The following is an 18,410-nucleotide window of genomic DNA, read 5'->3' as shown; positions in this document are numbered from 1 at the left end:
CACCCAAAAGCGGTCACACTAAACTGAAGCAAAGGTTTCTACCTGTGATGTACTCTCATATTTCCTATTCTGTTTTTTCATTTTATTCTAAAATTACCAAGTAAATTGATTTCACTTCTTCTAATGGGTCAGTTGCAGTTTGAAAATCCTGGATTTCATGATTTCTACTGCCCTCTCTAGATTTAAAACTGTACAATTGCATTTGCTGGTAAATAATCTAGCACTCAGAGTGAGGGGTCTGGTGCCAGACTAGCTGGACTCACAGCCCATATCAAGGACTGTGTGGCCTTAGTGAAGTTTTTCTAATGTTTTTATGCCCATTTTCCTTGTCCATAATAGGAGATAATTAAAACAATAAAAGAACATTTATCTTATGGGATAATTGGTTAGAATAACTCAATGTACATAAAGAATTTAGAATAGTGTCAACATATATTAGAAATCCAATAAAGACTACATTTTATTATTGTGATTATTCTTCCTAAAACAGCCTCTGTACAGAAAGCTTGGTGAGCACATATTACTACAAAGATAGAAAAATTAATGAAACTAAACTTTAGACCTTAGCAGCTGCCTCATACCCTAACCTCCTTCCCAAAAGCTCGTAATCTAATTCAACAAAAATAAATGAACAACTACTGTTAATACAGCCAAAATTTGTTTGTTGAAGAGAATCTCAAGTTAATTAGACTTGATTTTAAAACAATAAAATTATACCACACAAACAATGCTAGGATGATTCCTTAGAGCAGTGGTTCTCAAACTTTTTGAAGTTGGGGCGCATTTAAAATCCTACAAATAATTGTAGGTGCACTATAAGCAAATTTCTGAGAAATATGTTATAATAATTAAGTCACATATTAAAGAAAAATATAAAGTCCAAGCATGCTTTTATGGTAATTAAATGAAATAAATACAAAATTAAATTTATTCTGATATTAATAACATTTTTATGTTACATTTTTTGAGTTATGCTTTTTAGAATTTATAAAAAAGAGGGGTTAAAAATAAAAAAAATGACAAAATATATCTTTTTATATATAGATATGTTCTAAGTAAGATTTAATAAATTCGGCAGGTCCGGTGCAAATGTGTTAAGTTTTTTCATTCTTGTGTTTATGAGAAACATGAGACTGATGTGTCCTAGTGATTTCTTCAATGTTCTTCAATATTTGAAAGGCAAACTCTCATTTCCTCATCAATACATTGAAGAATTTCTCTCTTTTTACTCTTAATTGTGTTGAGTGCAGAAAACCCCTACCATACATATCATCTTAACTTTATACCAAAGGATAGAAGAAACTTGCCTCCAGTCTTTCCGGGGAACATGGGAGGTAGTGTAAACAATCCAGCACCACAACTTAACAGCCTTTTGCAACCTCATCAGACAAGTGAGGTGGATGGTTGGGCAGACTGTCAGCTTACAGCCAATTCCCCACACCTCTGTCCCCCAAAAATCTAAACTCCAAAGACCCTGTTGGTTTTTTGGTCTCCAGAGGCACATATTTCTCTAGATTGGGTGCACCTGGAAATCTTCTAGGGTGCACCAGTGAGCCCTGACACACACTTTGAGAACCACTACCTTAGAGTTTATACAAATGGGATTAGATCTGAATTTAAAATTATTAGAGTGGTCCTGGTTGGTAGGCTCAGTAGTAGAGTGTCAGCCTGGTGTGTGGAAATCTTGGGTTCAATTTCTGGTCAAGGCACACAGGAGAAGCAACCATCTGCTTCTCCACCCCTCCCCCTCCCCTTCTCTTTTTTTCTCTTTCTCTCTTTCATCTCCTCCTGCAGCCATGGCTCAAATGAGCAAGTTGGCCCCAGGCACTGAGGATGGTTCCATAGCCTTGCCTCAGGTTCTAAAAATAGCTTAGTTGCCAAGCAATGGAGCAGTGGCCCCAGATGGGCAGAGCATCAGCCCCAGACAGGTATTGCTGGTATATCCCAGTTGGGGCACATACAAGAATCTATCTATCTGCCTCACTGCCTTTTACTTGATAAAAATTGATTCGATTTTCCTGGCTTAATAATATTTCTAGACTTTTAATGTAGTTATTATGTAAATTCAATAAGTTTATTAAATATTTCTATTATATTACTCAAGGCTTACTACTACAATTTGACTTGCTATTTTGAAGGAATGCTTTTTTAACTTTTTTAAGTAATAATTTTTTAATAAACATACCAGGAATTCCATATCTAAAGCAATGCTTCTCTCTTGCAAGATAGACACCTTGCAAGATTATACACATATTCTATTATCTTCTATAACTAGCCACAGAGGAAAAATACATTTCTTTATGCTCCAGTAATTATTTTTTGGACCACTCAAAACTTGGTCATATCTCCAACTTATTTGCTATGCTTTGTTTGAACAAGCCAAGGTGACATTCACATTCATTTGAAAGATAACAATTTTGGATTATATACTCTTGCTTAACTGAGATGGAGGTATTCTGTAGTGTAAAGGCATTCTCTCAAGGAGAGCAATTGTAAAGATATGATAACAAGGCCCATCTTTATCAAGAACTCAAATGGCTGATTGATTTAAATTCAGATTTGCTCTTGCATACACATATAGTTTCTAATTTTAAATATAAAATAATTACCATTTCTTGAGCATCTACTAGGCACCAAGCGCATTCTAAAGACTTCCCATGTATCATCTCAAGTAATCAATACAATAGTTCTGTGAATTCTATAATTTTATATACAATGGGTGGGGAGAGTCCGTAGATTTACTAAGACAAAAGAGCCAGAATTTGAAGCAAGTAGTTCTGATGCAAAAGTCCATCTGTTCTCCACTGCATGCTATGAGTTTTTTGGATTAGTTGGGAACAGGTTTAAAATTCTATAGCCCAATCAATGTCAACACTTATCTATAAATGTATGCATTAGATCTGAAATAATTTCTATATATTTTTGCTGGTAAAAAAGAATTGAAAACACACTTACTAAAAGGTTATAACTCTAATATTTTTCAATGGAGAGAGATACAGTAGTTATGTATCATTTTAAAGTACCAATAATAGTAGAGTCATTAACAACAGTAATAAATACCTTTACTAATAATGGTCAGCCTCTGTGAGTTGTATGCATATTATTTCTAATTGTTATAGCAAATTTCAGCAGTAGTGAAATCTTAGTCTTGAAAAAAACTTCTATGTGTAACTACAGTAAATTAATTATTTAGGAATATCTGCAGATGAAAATGATCACTAATGACAATTAGAATTATTACCAAAACTCCTCATTAAAAAAAAACAACAACAAATTATACAGTGGTACCTTGAGATACAAACAGACCAATATATGAATTTTTCAAGATACATATTTTTGTTCGAGATCCGAGTGAAATTCCGAGATAGGAGTCATGATTAGGGAAGCTGCCGCTGGTTGGTGCATTGGCGCACAGGTCCAGTATCAGCAGTTTGATATACAAGTTAACTGACTTACGATTTCGGTTACAGAACAAATTAATTTCGTATCTCAAGGTACCACTGTACTTTTAATATATATAACAATCTAATAATTCTTGGAGGAAATTCATTATTATTGTTGTTATAATTAGTATACAGATGATAGAAATAGGAGATCTGGATGTCATTCCACTGATCTAGCTTTCCAAAGCCTTGGTGGGAAACTCGTTAATCCCACCCATAGGTTAGTTCTAGAAAGCATTCTTGAATTGTCAGATACTGCAGTAGGTCCTATGTCTACAATTCCCCCCCCTTACCCATTTTTGGCTTAAATACCCAAGATTATTTAAAGTATGCTATCAGATAATAGCTTTCTAATTAATAAGAACCAAAGCAAGAAATGTTTCATTTGCAGAGAATTACGATCAGGAGCTTTTGTGCCTGAATGCATTATACGTCTGTCGAGGCCATATTTCACTCAACCATTTCCTCTCACCAAGGTCTGGGTCTGGAACAAATGTATTAGTCACAAGTACAGAAATCTCTGCTAAATCCTTCCTATGTGTTTATTAACTGAGAGTTCTCATAAATCTCAGTTTCTTCTCGAACAGATGCTCCCATCAACTCAGCTATGTCCGCCATCTAGTGGCGAGATACAGAAATGAATAGATTTTACATTTTTGAAAATTACTAATTTTTTTCAAAAATAGTAAAATCAGCTTTCTAAGAGCAACATCACGAAGAGCAATATGATTGTAAAGAAAAAAATATATTTTAAAAAAATTGATGGTTGGGTTTCCATAACTAATGCAGTCAAATATATATATAGGTTGGGGCAAAAATAAGTTTACAATTGAGTATGTGTAATAGTTTATTCTTGTATTATTATTTATTAATTATCATTTCATTTTCCATATTAAAAACTGTAAACCTTCTTTCATCCCACACTGTCTTTACTAAGCACCTACAGTGGGCCAGGGAATGACCTTGGAACTGCAGAAATATTGCAAATGAGACATCAGTGTTCTGCTCTCTTAGAGTTTCTTCTCCTGGGTGACAAGTTATGTAAGTTCATGTCAAATTGATAAAATTTGGAAATGATATTCAGAGTTAGTGAGGGTCGGGCGGGTGTGAAGAGCCATGTTAGCTTGGGTGGGCCAGAAGGCCTCTCTGAGAAATAGTATTGGAACCAAGACCCGCAGGACAGGATGCTGGGTTTATGAAAAGAAGCTTAGGGCAGGGGCTGAGACTGAGACCGAGAACAGAAAGCAGGCCCTCATGGTGACTGGGGTGTATGGCATGTGGGGACCTAGGCACTAACGCAGGAGAGTAGGCAGGGGTCAGAGTCCATGCAAAGAAGTTTTTCATTCATCTGTACATCTGTTAGGATAAAGATTCTACAGCCTTTTTTGGGCATATGCATTCTATACTGCTCACAAAAATTAGGGGATATTTCAAAATGAATATGGTGATAAAATATCCCCTAATTTTTGTGAACAGTGTAAATCCCTTTTGGGTGTTCTTCAGAGTCTAATCTAATATATCCCACTATGGACAAAACCTTTATCTTCCTGTTCTCTCCACTTTTACTGCCATCAGAGTCAGCACAGCTTCAGTCCAGTGCCTTTGTACAGACCCTAAAAATACCAGGAGAGTAACCATCCCTCATATTTGGAGGGTAATTGAAAGCAATCTCCTCAGCCTCTGGCTCCACTGTAGAAGAGAGAAAGTCATCCCTGGCAGCAGTTCCCAGACCAGCTGCTCTACTCTGAAGTCTCAAGTTCTGATTCATTTCACCAAAATTTTGATATAGGTCTTATAGGAAGGGGACCAGAGAATCACCGCTCCAAGATTAAAAGAGGGACCTGGGACTCTCTAAAAATGGTGTCTTCCTGAATTTGTCTCCTGTCAGGTCAACTGACATCACACATCAAAGCCATGAGATCACACTTCACTGGTTTGGCCAGAGCCTGTTTCTTTTCCCCCACCTGACCACTTCTTCTAATCATCTGACTTCATCTGTGTCCATTCCAAATTTCATCACATTGGAAGTTAGGGCTTCAACACATGGATTTGGGGAGACACAGACATTCAACCAGTGACAATGTGAGAGAGATTCCTGGTGTGAGATTTCTGGGAAAGCCCCCCCCAAAGGAACGGGTGACACAGATGCTGCATGTTTTGCCCTTTGTCTTTCTCCCTCTTCTTTCCTAGAACAGATTGCTAGAGGTCCACCAACCATCATGGGTCCACTAGGCTTCTCCTATTCTGAATGAAGATGGAGAGAAAATATGGTTCCTGAAGATGTTCTGAAGGCACCATACCAGCCCTGTGTTCATTCTTGTTTCAGGAGAAAAAGACAAACAAACAAATACTCCTAGCTTGTCACTGAAGGCAGTTCAAATACAAAGCTATTGATGCATTAATTGATTTCTCTCATTTAACTAGAACCATCTGTCTATACCATGAGAGGCCATACCATGTTGTAATTATTTTCATAGCCTTCACCTTGCCTAACATGATGCTTTGCACAAAGTATATGTTTAAGAAGCACTTGCTGAATCTTTAACAACAAGCACTTACACTCAATTTTTTCATAAAAATCTATAAAAGTCTGGTCTTTTTATTCCAACATTTTTCACTCACAGTACTGTTGCCTAATTTCCTAACCATAGGGTTTTAGCAGTTACCATATCCTTTCTAAAAGCTGAAAACCTGAGTTACATGTAGATACCCCTCTCTTCATCAGAATCTGAACCCCAAGTTTACTGTTTGCTGTCTTGCAGCATGAACCTAACGTCCTGGCCTCTCTCATCCCTAGATCCCAGATGGATTTGAGACCTAAACCAGCTTCTCTCCTAAATTTCTGTCTCTTTCCTTCCTCTTTCCTTGCCATACTCAAAGAGTATGCATTTGAGCTGCATAGAGACCACAGTGTTACAGAGGGTCACCTCTCTAGTTAGGCATGAAATGATCTAGATTCCACTCCTGGCTCTTCCCTTTACTTATTTTGTGACCTTGACCAAGTTTATTTTACCTCAATGACTGAATGTTCCAGGCTCTCAAACAAAGATTATAATTCATATTTATACCAGTTTGATGTTCAGATTAAATAACTATATCTCATTTTGAAAGCCTAAGGTATAAAATAAATACTAAATTGTGATATTAGGGTTTAAAATCATTTCTATTTTCTTAGTTCTAAAACCCAATTTTCTCTTCCCAGATTGGTTTTTCTGTAGCATCCTTGCTATGGCATCTGCCTAGCAAGCTGTGTTTGTCCCTTACTGTCCTCATTCTCATTTTACCTATGTAAGAGTTGGTCCTTGTATTGGTAAGGTTGTATTTGGCTACAAGTAACAAAAGTCCCAACTACTGTATCCTTTTTAAAAATAAAGGTTTACACAATAAGATCTCACCTCACACCTGTCAGAATGTCTATTATCATCAATAAATCAACAAACAAGTGCTGGTGAGTATGTGGAGAAAAGAAAACCCCTGTGCATTGCTAGTGGGAATGTAAATTGGTGTTGCCACCATGGAAAGCACTATGGAGATTCCTCAAATAGTTAAGAATGGCACTAACCTATGACACAGCAATTCTATTTCTGGGTGTATATCTGAAGAAACCCAAGTCACTAATTTGAAAAGACATATGCATCCCTATATTTATTATAGCATCATTTTTAATAGCAAAGATTTGGAAGCAATCTAAGTGTCTTTTGATAGACACATGGATGAAGAAAATTTGTTATGTATATGCAATGAAATATTATTCAGCCATAAAATATTATTCATAAAAAATAATGAAATTTTGCCATTTTAGACAATGTGGATAGACTTAGAGGGAATTATGGTAAGTGAAAAAAGTCAGACAAATAAAGACAAAGGACATATACTTTCCCTTACTTGTGAATCTGAAAAACTAATAAATAAGAAAAATAGAAATAGACTCATGGATACAGAGAACATTGATGGTTGCCAAATGGGAGAGGGGGTAGTGGGGTGGGTGAACATACATTGCCAGTTATAAAAGGGGTCACAGGGATAAAAATTACAGCATTGGGAATAATATAGTCAACAATGTTGTAATAAATACCAAAGTGAACAAAATTAGGTTAATAATAATAACTACAATAATAAATAAATAAATAATTAAAAATGAACTGTGTTTTGTGTAGTCATACCTATAAACCTACTTTTGCCCACCCCTGTATACCAATAATAAAACATTAATAGTAATAAGTATAACTACCATTTTTATATATTTCTTATGTGTCAAGCTGTGAGCTAAGATTATTTTTTATTGAATTCATTGGAGTAAAATAGATTAATAAAATTATATAGGTTTCATGTGTACAATTCAATTCTACAGTATATTGCCTAGTGTATATTTTATTGTGTATTCACCCCTCCAAGTCAAGTTTCCTTCCATCACTATTTAACCCCCTTCTACCCTTTTCTATGCCCCCCAAATCCCTTTCTCAACCATACTGTGTCTGTGTCTATGAGGTAAGTTTTCTTTGCTTAATCCCTTAAACTTTTTACCCAGACCCCAGCCCCTTTCCCTTCTGACAGCTGCCAGTCTGTTCTTTGTATCTATGTCTGTTTCTATTATGTTTGCTGGTTTATTTTGTTCATTAGGTCCCACATATGAGTAAGATCATATGGTACTTGTCTTTCTCTCATTTACTTATTTTACATATCATAATACTCTCCAGATCCATGCATGGTGTGGCAAAAGGTAAGATTTCCTTCTTTTATATGACTGAGTAGTATTTCATTGTGTAAATGTACCACAGCTTTTTCATCCACTCAAGTACTGATGGGCTCTTGAGTTGCTTCTAAATTTTGGCTATTGTAAATAATGCTGCAATGAACATAGCTGTACTTGTATTATTTTTGATTAATTATTGTATTTTTTCATATGAACAACTGTAAACCTACTTTTGCCCACCCCTGTATATTCTTTTGAATTAGTGCTTTCGGTTTCTTTGGATATATTCCTCGAAGTGGAGTTGCTGGGTCAAAAGGCAGCTTGATTTTTAATTTTTTGAGGAAACCCCATACTGCTTTCCACAGTGACTGCACCAGTCTGCATTCCCACCAACAGAGCACGAAGGTTCCCTTTATTCCACATCCTTGCCAAAACTTGTTTGTTGATTTATTGATGAGCGCCATTTTGGCAGGTGTGAGGTGATATCTCACTGTGGTTTTAATTTGCATTTCTCTGATTAGTGATGTTGGACATTTTTTCATATGTCCATTGGCCATCTGTGTGTCCTCTTGGGAAAAATGTCTATGAAGATCCTTGGCCTATTTCTTAATTGAATTGTTAGTTTTTTGGTGTTTAATTTTATAATTTCCTTATAAATTTTGGATATTAAGGTATTTTGGCAGATATATTCTTCCACTCGGTGGGAGCACAGTGCCAGGCATTTTCTAAGTAGTGTACATGTATTATATCATTTAAATTGTATAGAAATCTTATGGGATAAATATTATTATTACCTCTATTTTATAGATGCAGAACCTGAGACAGGGGAGTTAAGTTGATAAAGGTCACACAGCTACTAAATTAAAGAGCTAGGATTAAAACTCAGATATTCTAATTTCCAGATTCTTAAAAATAAGTCAGCCTGCCTCCCACCCCCTGCCCCCACTCTTTCCCTGAGAGAGTGCTCTGCCACATGCCGGGGGTCTCACTCTGCCTAAGCTTCAGGAAATTGAAGTCCTGTTGCAGAATAAGAGTAAATGACTCATAATCAGACCTTAGGTCCATATTTAAAATCATGTTTTACTTCCCTTTCTTTCCCCATCACCTATTATGATACACACAGTAGACACTCACTTAATATTAATTGAATTGACCTAAACTGAAAAAAGAATTCTCCTGCTTTACTATAGTCCAATTTCTTTTGTGGAACATTCTGGGTAGCATCTGAAGAGAAAGCATTCCCATCTAGAGGCAAGGAAAACAAATTCCCTTGAATTGACTGCTAAATTGCATTTCTCCTTCCAACCCCATCCTTCACACTGGCCAGGCCACTCTAAGAAAAACAAGTTAAGTAAGCCTATCTATCAGTCTGGCAGTGGGTGTACACCAGACGCAGATGAATCTTAGAACTGAGGCTCCCAGTGATACGCGGTGATGAAAGAAACGATTGCAAGACCTGCAGCAGTGAGATAGCTCAGCTAATGATCCAGGGGCTGCTCAGTATGACATTTAAACTGTTGTTCAGCCATCTCACACTGTGTAGGCATGCCACGTGTAAATTCCTCATTTATACCAGGGAGCTACATGTCTCCTGAGTAGGAATCGAGGCAGTATCTGATTGTGTGTTTTGCTCCCTCACTCTTCCTTCTTTTATTGCTTGACCCAAGGGCACCAGACAGATTGTAGAATCAGAGATTGAAAATATGCCAGCTCTAATGGAAAATTTGTACCTTCTTAGCATTTCTCTGACTCTAATAGGCTTCTTTTATGAGAAAATGACACATTAGATTGTAATTATGGCTTGTATGTTTTCCAAGCACTGATACTGAGACAATAAAATAACCCCTTAACAACTTGGTTAGGAAATGTGTCCTCTAGCTATAAAAATACCTGCGCTTGAGCCTGATAGTGGGGTGCATTGCTTACATGGGCTCGGAGAGCCTCGTATGTCCTCTTTCTAAATAAATTCATTAGCTTTGGGTTGGTAGCCTGAAATCAGCCATGATGGTGGTATTTACACCATGAAATTGGCAAACTCCACACATCTCAGAGTGTTGTGGGAGTTTTTTCCGGGAAAAATTGTGCACCTTTATCCCTCTCCCTATTGCTAATAGAAAAAAGGTGCAGTCTCTTCATTAAGACCATCTAGAAGTATATCTTTTCCAGCATAAACAACATTGCAAGCTAGTCATAGGGAAATCGTCCTGACCTCCAAATAGCTGCCTCCTAGCCCGGGTGCAGAAATCCTGGGGAGACTCCCCTTCCATCACCTTCACAATACTTTGAGGCTCACACGACTGAGCTGGTTGTTCCAAAAGGAGGGAAGAACCCATTCTAATATTAATGTTTTATAACAGGGGCTTATTAGTCATAGGTGGTACTTTTAAAATTGTCCTGAGCTGCTTTCAATAATAATGCCACCTCACAAAACCATAAAAACCTATATATATATATATATATATATATATATATATATATATATATATATATTAAAGAAGAGAATAAGAACCAAGATAGAAAGGAGAAATTGAAAACTTAATCCCCCAAAAAGCCACCAAAGTTGAAAACACAACTCAGATTCCTGGAAGCAAGCTACGAAGTTTAAACAGGAAATATCCCTATACAGCTGAAATCTAGTTTCAGAAACGGTAACCTCTGCCTTCAACTCTGATAGACATTTTCCAAATGAGGCACTAAGTGGCAGAACAGATGGTGTAATCACCCAAGCATAGATGTTTAGATAATTATATTAGCACGTATGTGCTGAAGACGCAAGTACAAAATGAAGATCCTATTATGCCTTTATTGTTTGTTCCATATTATTTTACTGTAAGCAGGCTAGCTTTGGCCTAGCCTTCATGACCCCACTTGGCTTGCAGCCTTTAGGGGCTATGCCACAAAGCTGATTCAAAGGTAAGTGCTAGAAAGGAGAAAATTGTGGTGGGAGGAAAAAGGAAGGAAGACTTTTGTGGAGGTTCTTAAAGGGATTCTTTCAAGTCAGGAAGAAGAAAACATAAATCTGAAATTTTAGTATTCTCAATGCTGTCCAGTCTCCCAGCCCTGCCCTTTCTCAATCTATACCAGGGGTCAGGAAACTTTTTGGCTGAGAGAGCCATGAATGCCACATATTTTAAAATGTAATTCCATGAGAGCCATACAACAACCCGTGTACGTTATGTATTATCCAATAAAAATTTGGTGTTGTCCCAGAGGACAGCTGTGATTGGCTCCAGCCACCTGCAACCGTGAACATGAGCGGTAGGAAATGAATGGATTGTAATACATGAGAATGTTTTATGTTTTAAACGTTTTTTTTTTATTAAAGATTTGTCTGTGAGCCAGATGCAGCCATCAAAAGAGCCACATCTAGCTCGCAAGCCATAGGTTCCCGACCCCTGATCTATACTGTTCAGCACACAGAATAAGATAAGCATTTGTTTACAAAAGCGGGAGGGTCCCTAAAGAAGGTGTTCATCTGACCACAGAATTGAATTATGGATTCTTAGAATTAGGCTGAACCATAGGGACAATTGTATATACCTTCCTTTCTACTATATCACTGCCTGGTCACCATCCAGGCCTGAAGGATTCTAGGGACAGTGAACTCCAGCATTTTGGGGTATCTCTGTCCAGAGTTGTGGTCTTATAATGATCACAAATATACATTTGCATTACTTATGCACAGTGGTTCTGCTTCTGCCTCTGGGTCACATCCATGCTGTATTTTGCACATGACAGCCCTTGAGGTTTAAAAAGGTAAATCCCCTTAACGTTTTCTTCTCAGGTTAAGCATATCCATTTCCTTCAGTCATTCAATAATTTGCAAAGGGACTCTGGGAAGAATTGAATAATGAATTCCAGAGGCATAATATTTACATATTTTTACATATTATGAAATAGATACTGGAATTTTACAATTAGCTTAATATTTATAGATTGGTAACTAAAGCTAGTTTACTTGATAATACAATTTTAGGATTCCAGGGTATTTAAAATATACCAAATTTAGTAACTATATTAAACATAATTAGCCTTTCTTTGATGTTTTGGAAAGTACAGTAAGATCCCAGAAAGCACTGAGGCCACCTAATGGCCAGATTTTTTATTGCAAAACAGCCCGATGGAAGCACTGGGCTAACAAAGTAAAATTTCTTTACCTATAAACGGAAGTTATCAAGTGGTTTTGTCATTGTTTTGTTTTTCATATTAATTATTTTATTACATCATTGACTCTAGTGCCATTTTTCTTTAACTTTAGTCAACACATATGCTTTTCTTCAAAGCACAAAATCTCATAACATTAGCAAAGAAAAAGGCAGAATAACTTGCAACCAAGGAACACAAGAAATCCTTACTCTCATTTAATTTTTTCTTCTTGTCAAAATGCTGTTTATCAAGAAACTGAGTACAATTCAATAGAAAGGTATAAAGTGTTGGGAAAGTAGGCTACCAAATAGAAAGAAATATAGTATAAAACAGAGGTATTGATAAGAAAATCACTAGGTATTAATATGTTAGATTTACTTCCATTGTTTTATCTGGGACCAGGAATACAGATGGAAAGAGAGCATTCAAACAAAACCTTGCTGTACTCCTGGGCTTTTTAAATCTGTGATTAGCTTAACTCCCTTTTCAATTATTTACCCTTGGCTACCCCTAGCCCATTCTCAGCACCTAAATGGATTTTCCAGACATTCAAACAATTGCAAGAACCACCTCCCTGTGTCAGGAATTCCAGGTAAGCCTCTAAACCACAGAAAACCCTTTGGCAACCAACCACAAATCCACTGCAGTGATTTTAAAAGTGCCTCATTTAATCAAGGCAGCGAGCATCTCCCTTAGCAGACCAACCCCTGCCGCCATTATCAGAGCACTCAGACTAACCTTCAGAGGAGAGATGTGAGACTGCAAGACGTATCCATGGACATTTTCTATTTGAGACAGGTTCTTCTCTGATACATGCACGAGTTCAGGGCCTCTTACTTCGTGGGTTAGTCGAGGTAAGGAATGATCGTGTGGAGCATCCTCATCCTGATAGCGATACTTCTGGGAGAAAAGGCAGCAAAGAAGAACAGCATTAGTGTTTGCAAAGGTTCTGAACTTCATACTCTAACTTAAGTTACAGGGCCCAGTGCATCCTCCTTGTTGATATCGCCAAATAGGCTTTGCTGCAGTCTTTTTGGGTGTGCCACCATAAACTTAAGTGCAATAAGAGTGAACTGACCTTCAATAGCAACCAACGTGGATGAATCATTTATGCGCTACAGAAGGGTGGCACGTGGCACATGCTAGCACAGGTGGCTTGTAGGTAGTGGCATGTCCTTATTAAGAGCTGTTTAATCCAAAGCAGTAAATAACTTAATGGGCCCACTTATCTTCATGAGAGTATTCTTTTCAGGTGATATGGGCCTATACCTCCTGGGAGAAACTGCCAGTCAGCTGCTTTCATAAGATGGTGTGGGTCATGTTAAAGACCGGGAATCACTCTTCTAAGAATGCTATGTACCACTCACAACCCAGCTCGTAAAATATTAGTTTGCCTTGCTTTGCTTTGGTTCCCTGTGAATGATAGAGATATTATGGGTAGGGGTCCAAACATCAGCATAACACCATTTCAAACTTAACTGTGATGTCGAACCTTATCCCAATACTCCGTTATTTATACCACCAGCAGCTACTTTGATCATGTCAGGTTGCTAATAACATGTCTCCTTACAAAATCATGACTATGTTTCTTAAACTGTTAAGGTGAACTTATGAGTTTTTGGCCATCAGCTCTCAGTCTGACTCATAACCTGACAGTAACAAGAAGGGCTGGCAATTCAATCTGTTGTCCGCTCTTATTCAGAAGTTGATTATATTTAATTACTTGCCTTTTCCAGAGAGGCTTTCTGCCATGTTCTGAGCTTAATATTAGTTTCAAAACAAAAAATATAGCTGAAAACATCTTGACTTCATTTTGCAAAGGACTCTTATCTCTTTATTCCATTGCAGTCCTTCTTACCTATGATGCTCCATTTTTCTTATGAGACAATTACCCCTCAAAGACGTTCACAGACTTGTCCAGGGTCACCTAAATAATGGGCATCAGAGCTGGTACCCTGTACAGATCACTTAAGTCTGAATCCTCTCTCTACCATCACCAAACCCTCCCCCACTCCCATGAGGAGGTGAGGCCCAAGTCTGACAACTAAATCGGCAGCTTGACAGAAAACACTTCACTGAGAGAGAACGCACCACAAAATGAGGATAGAGCCTTTCTGTGAACTCGATTCCTCTGTTTGCTTAACCCTATGAGTAATCTGGGAAGGTTATCCGCCTCAGAAACATAAATCTAGTGTAACGTTCATCCTTGGTCAGTTCTGTACATTGGGAGTGGAATAATGTCACACATCTGCCCAGTAGAGTGTCTGGGCTTTCAGCCTGTCCACCCTCACAACTCCCCCCCTCTGCAATTCCACCTCTGCATTACCTGAGCCAGAAGAGTAGGAGTCACTCTGACTTCATCCTCTCTTTTACCCCACCACCATCTGCCAATTTAATACATCACTGAGTCTGTTCAATTTATATCTTCAGTAATTCATGAATCGACTCCATCCTCATCCCCCACCGCCACCACCAGCCTGCCCACTGACCTGCCCGCACTCGGGTTCTCATCATCTCTAAGCTGGCCCACACAGCGGCCTCTGGATGGCCAGACTGCCACCGAGGCTGTCCCTTTCCCCTCCATCCTCAACCCTGCACCCGGGGCTTTCCGAGCCACAAACTGACAAAGTTCTTCTCTCTAAAATCCTTTAGTGGCTCCCACTTCCCACAAGGTAGCTCAAGCTACCTCACCCTGCCATAAGCCACCCCCAACACCACGACATGAGCTGGGCCCCCAGGACTTCTGAACTCTTTTATATCACCAATCCCACCTCAGGATTGTGGACTAAATATAAGCAAATCATTACTTCCATTTTTTAAAAACTTTAAAAAGTCTGGTAATATACACATATTATACAATTTACCATCTTAACCATTTTTAAGTGTACAGTTTAGTGACATTAAGCATATTCACACTGGTATGTAACTGATCTCCAAGAATTTTTTATCTTGCAAAACTGAAACTTTATACCCATTAAACACCAACTCCTCATTTTCTTTTTCCCCACCTCCTGGTAACCACTATTCTACTTTTATTTCTATAAATTTGACTGCTCTTGATAACTTATATCAATGGAATCATACAATATTTGTCTTTTTATTGTTGGCTTATTTCATTTCACTTATATCTTTGTTATTCATCCATGTAGTAGCATGTGTTATAATAGCCTTCTTTCTAAAGACTAAATAATATTCCATTGTATGCATTTACTACATTTTTACAATTCAGTCATCTGTCATGGGAGTTTTGTCGCTCTGCCCCTTGGCTACTGTGAGGACTGCTGGTGTAAGCCTGGGGTGCAAGCACCTCTTCTCTTCCGAGCTCTGCTTTCCCTTCTTTCAGGTCGATGCCCAGAAGGGAAATGGCCAGATCAGATGGTGATTCTAAATTAGACGGTAAAACCAACCAATTTTTAGTTTCTTGAGCAAGTTTTTAAGCTTTTTAAAAGTTAACATGTGTAAAGCCGTATTTGTGTTACTTATAAGAATCTGAAACATAAAAAGTCAAGGGCACCAAAAGTAAAAATCTTACCAAGTTCAAATGATTACTGTGGTTTCTTAAGGACCTCTGCGGTAGGAGTCAGATGACTCAGAGAAAGACTTGAGCCTTAAAGTATACATCTCACTGATTAGTTTAGATAAATCACTATCAAAACAGAGACAATAAACTTAGTTGAACTTATGTGGTGTCATGAAGAACTGATTTTTAAATTACTTACTTTCATAAATTGAAGATCTATTTTAAGGACTGATAGGGTTCTAAATTAGACTGTAAAACTGATCAATTAATATTTTATTAGTAAAAAATGTTCATTTTAACTTTTATTGATCCTTTAGGCCCTGACTTTCACATTTTTTTTCTGGAAAGCTTCTATGAGCTGCAAGCCTGAGATTTAGTGGGTGTTCCCCTGGCTCCCACACTCCTCCAATCTTGACATTTATAATGCTTTATGGTGGTGCATTTTTGTTTATTTGTTTTTCTATTGAACTGTAAGATTTTCTGAGGACTGAGATCCTTTAAGTCTGTTTATCCTCATACCTGCAGTTCTTCGCCAAGTGTCTGGCACATTTGCTCAGTATTTGTTGACTAAAGTTATAAATGACAATTGAACAAATAGATAAAACAGGTATCAGTTGCTTAAGTTACAGAGGTATTCTGGCTGCTGAATACAATCTGCTTCACTGCAAACATTATGATTTCAGGTCGAAGCAAAAAAAAAAAATAGTCAATCACCTCATTTTCCTGACACAATCTTAAATAACACCAGATCCTTAAGCACTGCATGTGTCTCTCCTAATCATTCCTTTCAGGGCTCTATGCTAAAATTAGAAACTGAATAACAACCAATTCTTGACCTCAAGAGGACAATAAGTTGTTGAGTTGTACATATGTGCAGCTAATCACAATAGATAGTGGTAAAGACTGAGCTCTGTGGCAGCAGGAATGGTTTGCCCTTTGAAACAGGATCTAGAATAAAAATAGAAAGCAGTAAGGGATATACTAAGCAAAGGCAACAATATGCAGTGGAGGTAAGTAGTAGAGGGTGTGATGTTTTAAAGGAACTGTGAAATCGTTGTAGCAGATGCTCTAGCACCCCTCCCCCACTTAAATCCATGGAATTCCCTTTCACACATTCAAGCCCATATCTGCATACTTCTCAGGAAGCTATTAGTATAACCCTTGGGTACTTGAAGCCTCTTCACTTAGATGTGACTGGGGGTTATGCTGGAACTCCCAACTCCCACACCTCAAAGTGAAACAAACCATTGTGCAAGCACCTGATAGGATTAACATGAAGCTAGCCAGCACCTGCACCTATATATTTTTGCACTACTCCTTGGTGCTTTCCTCACTCTGTCAGGGTTTTTCTTGAGAACTGCCCTGCATAGTTCATGCTCACACTCATTCCCTAGGCAAGCCTGCTCCAGGCAAGCCTGATGTAAGATCTGGATGCAGCTGGGGGAATGTGAGGTGGAGTGTGGCCATGGACTAGCCTGAAGGGCAGACTGCTATCTGCTGTAGACAACAGGGAGCTATCCAGGAGACCCAAACAGGGAGCTATCCAGGAGACCCAAACAAAACTTTCCCCGGTGCCAGATATCCCCGGCCCTGCTTCCCCCAGTCTTCTGAGAGGAATGACTAAACAAGAGAAGACAAGAACTGGTGAGAAGTACCATCTATCGCTCAGAACGCACGCTGCCGGGAAAGCACCCGATACCGCACGGTAGACTCTCCGCTTGGATCAACTTTGCTTGAACCAAAAATGATTTTTTGACCTGTGATACTAAGACTAATATTAACATTAGCACTAAATGCTGACATTAAAAGAAATACTAATCGTAACACCAATGCCAATATCAGTAATAACAGTATACTTAATGTATCAGGAAGTATGCTAAATGCCTTATGATGCTTCATCACACCTGATACATAGGTGCTATTATTCTCCTCCCTTGAGGCTTAAACAGTCAGGCATTTTCTCCTAAACTTACATACCTAGTGAGTAGCAAACTAGGATTCAAACATATATTAGTCTGATTCTGGGCTAGAGCACTTAAATATTCTAAACTTATTGGGACTCAAGGGTCTTAAAAAACCAACTTTGTCTTCAGAAAATGTAATTCTTAGGAACTTGAAGAGTCATCTGACAAGGGAGATTAAGCAACTAACTCTGCAGAGGTCACATCTTGATTCAAGAATCAGCTCCAATGTTTGGGGCAATTCGGAGTCATCTCTCCTTCCAGGGCCAGGCTGCCAGGTACTGGCGCCATTCTGGGTACCTCTCAGGGTCTGAATCCTGTGAAAGAAGAGCTGATTGAGGAAGACCCGTTTTGAACTCTGTGCCTTCCTCTTTTCCTCTCCTCAGCCTGGTCCACTGGGGGGGACTCCAGAGCCAGAGAACTTTTGTAAACAGATTGTATTTCCTCTCTGAGATCTAATGGGAATGACGTGGGAGAAATGCTCAAGACAGGGAATACTAATGTACTATTCTTGTTCCCTTTCTTAACTCATTTTGATCCTGACTTCTGGAGTCACATCCCCCTCCTCCTCTGAAACTTAGCCACCCACTCCCCAACTCTTTCATCGGGGCAACTCTTTTAGTTCTTTGATAATCAGATCAGGTGTT

At 38.2% G+C, this 18,410-nt stretch overlaps 1 protein-coding gene across 5 annotated transcripts in view; it reads right to left on the bottom strand.

Moving 5' to 3' along the window:
* Nucleotides 1-18,410, bottom strand: part of DLG2 (discs large MAGUK scaffold protein 2) — a 2,196,962-nt gene that overhangs the window by 1,073,750 nt on the left and 1,104,802 nt on the right. For 3 of the 5 annotated variants that reach the window (XM_066248982.1, XM_066248991.1, XM_066249001.1), the window contains exon 6: nt 13,021-13,182. In XM_066248982.1, coding sequence (XP_066105079.1) covers nt 13,021-13,182 — 162 coding nt within the window. The remainder of the gene's footprint in view (nt 1-13,020; nt 13,183-18,410) is intronic. The other 2 variants (XM_066249020.1, XM_066249039.1) reach the window with 1 other exon arrangement.

The sequence above is a fragment of the Saccopteryx bilineata genome, chromosome 1 (genome assembly GCF_036850765.1).
Source record: "Saccopteryx bilineata isolate mSacBil1 chromosome 1, mSacBil1_pri_phased_curated, whole genome shotgun sequence".
NCBI classification, from domain to species: domain Eukaryota; kingdom Metazoa; phylum Chordata; class Mammalia; order Chiroptera; family Emballonuridae; genus Saccopteryx; species Saccopteryx bilineata.
The sequence above is the reverse complement of the archived record's forward strand: the minus strand, read 5'-3'. Positions and strand labels throughout refer to the sequence as shown.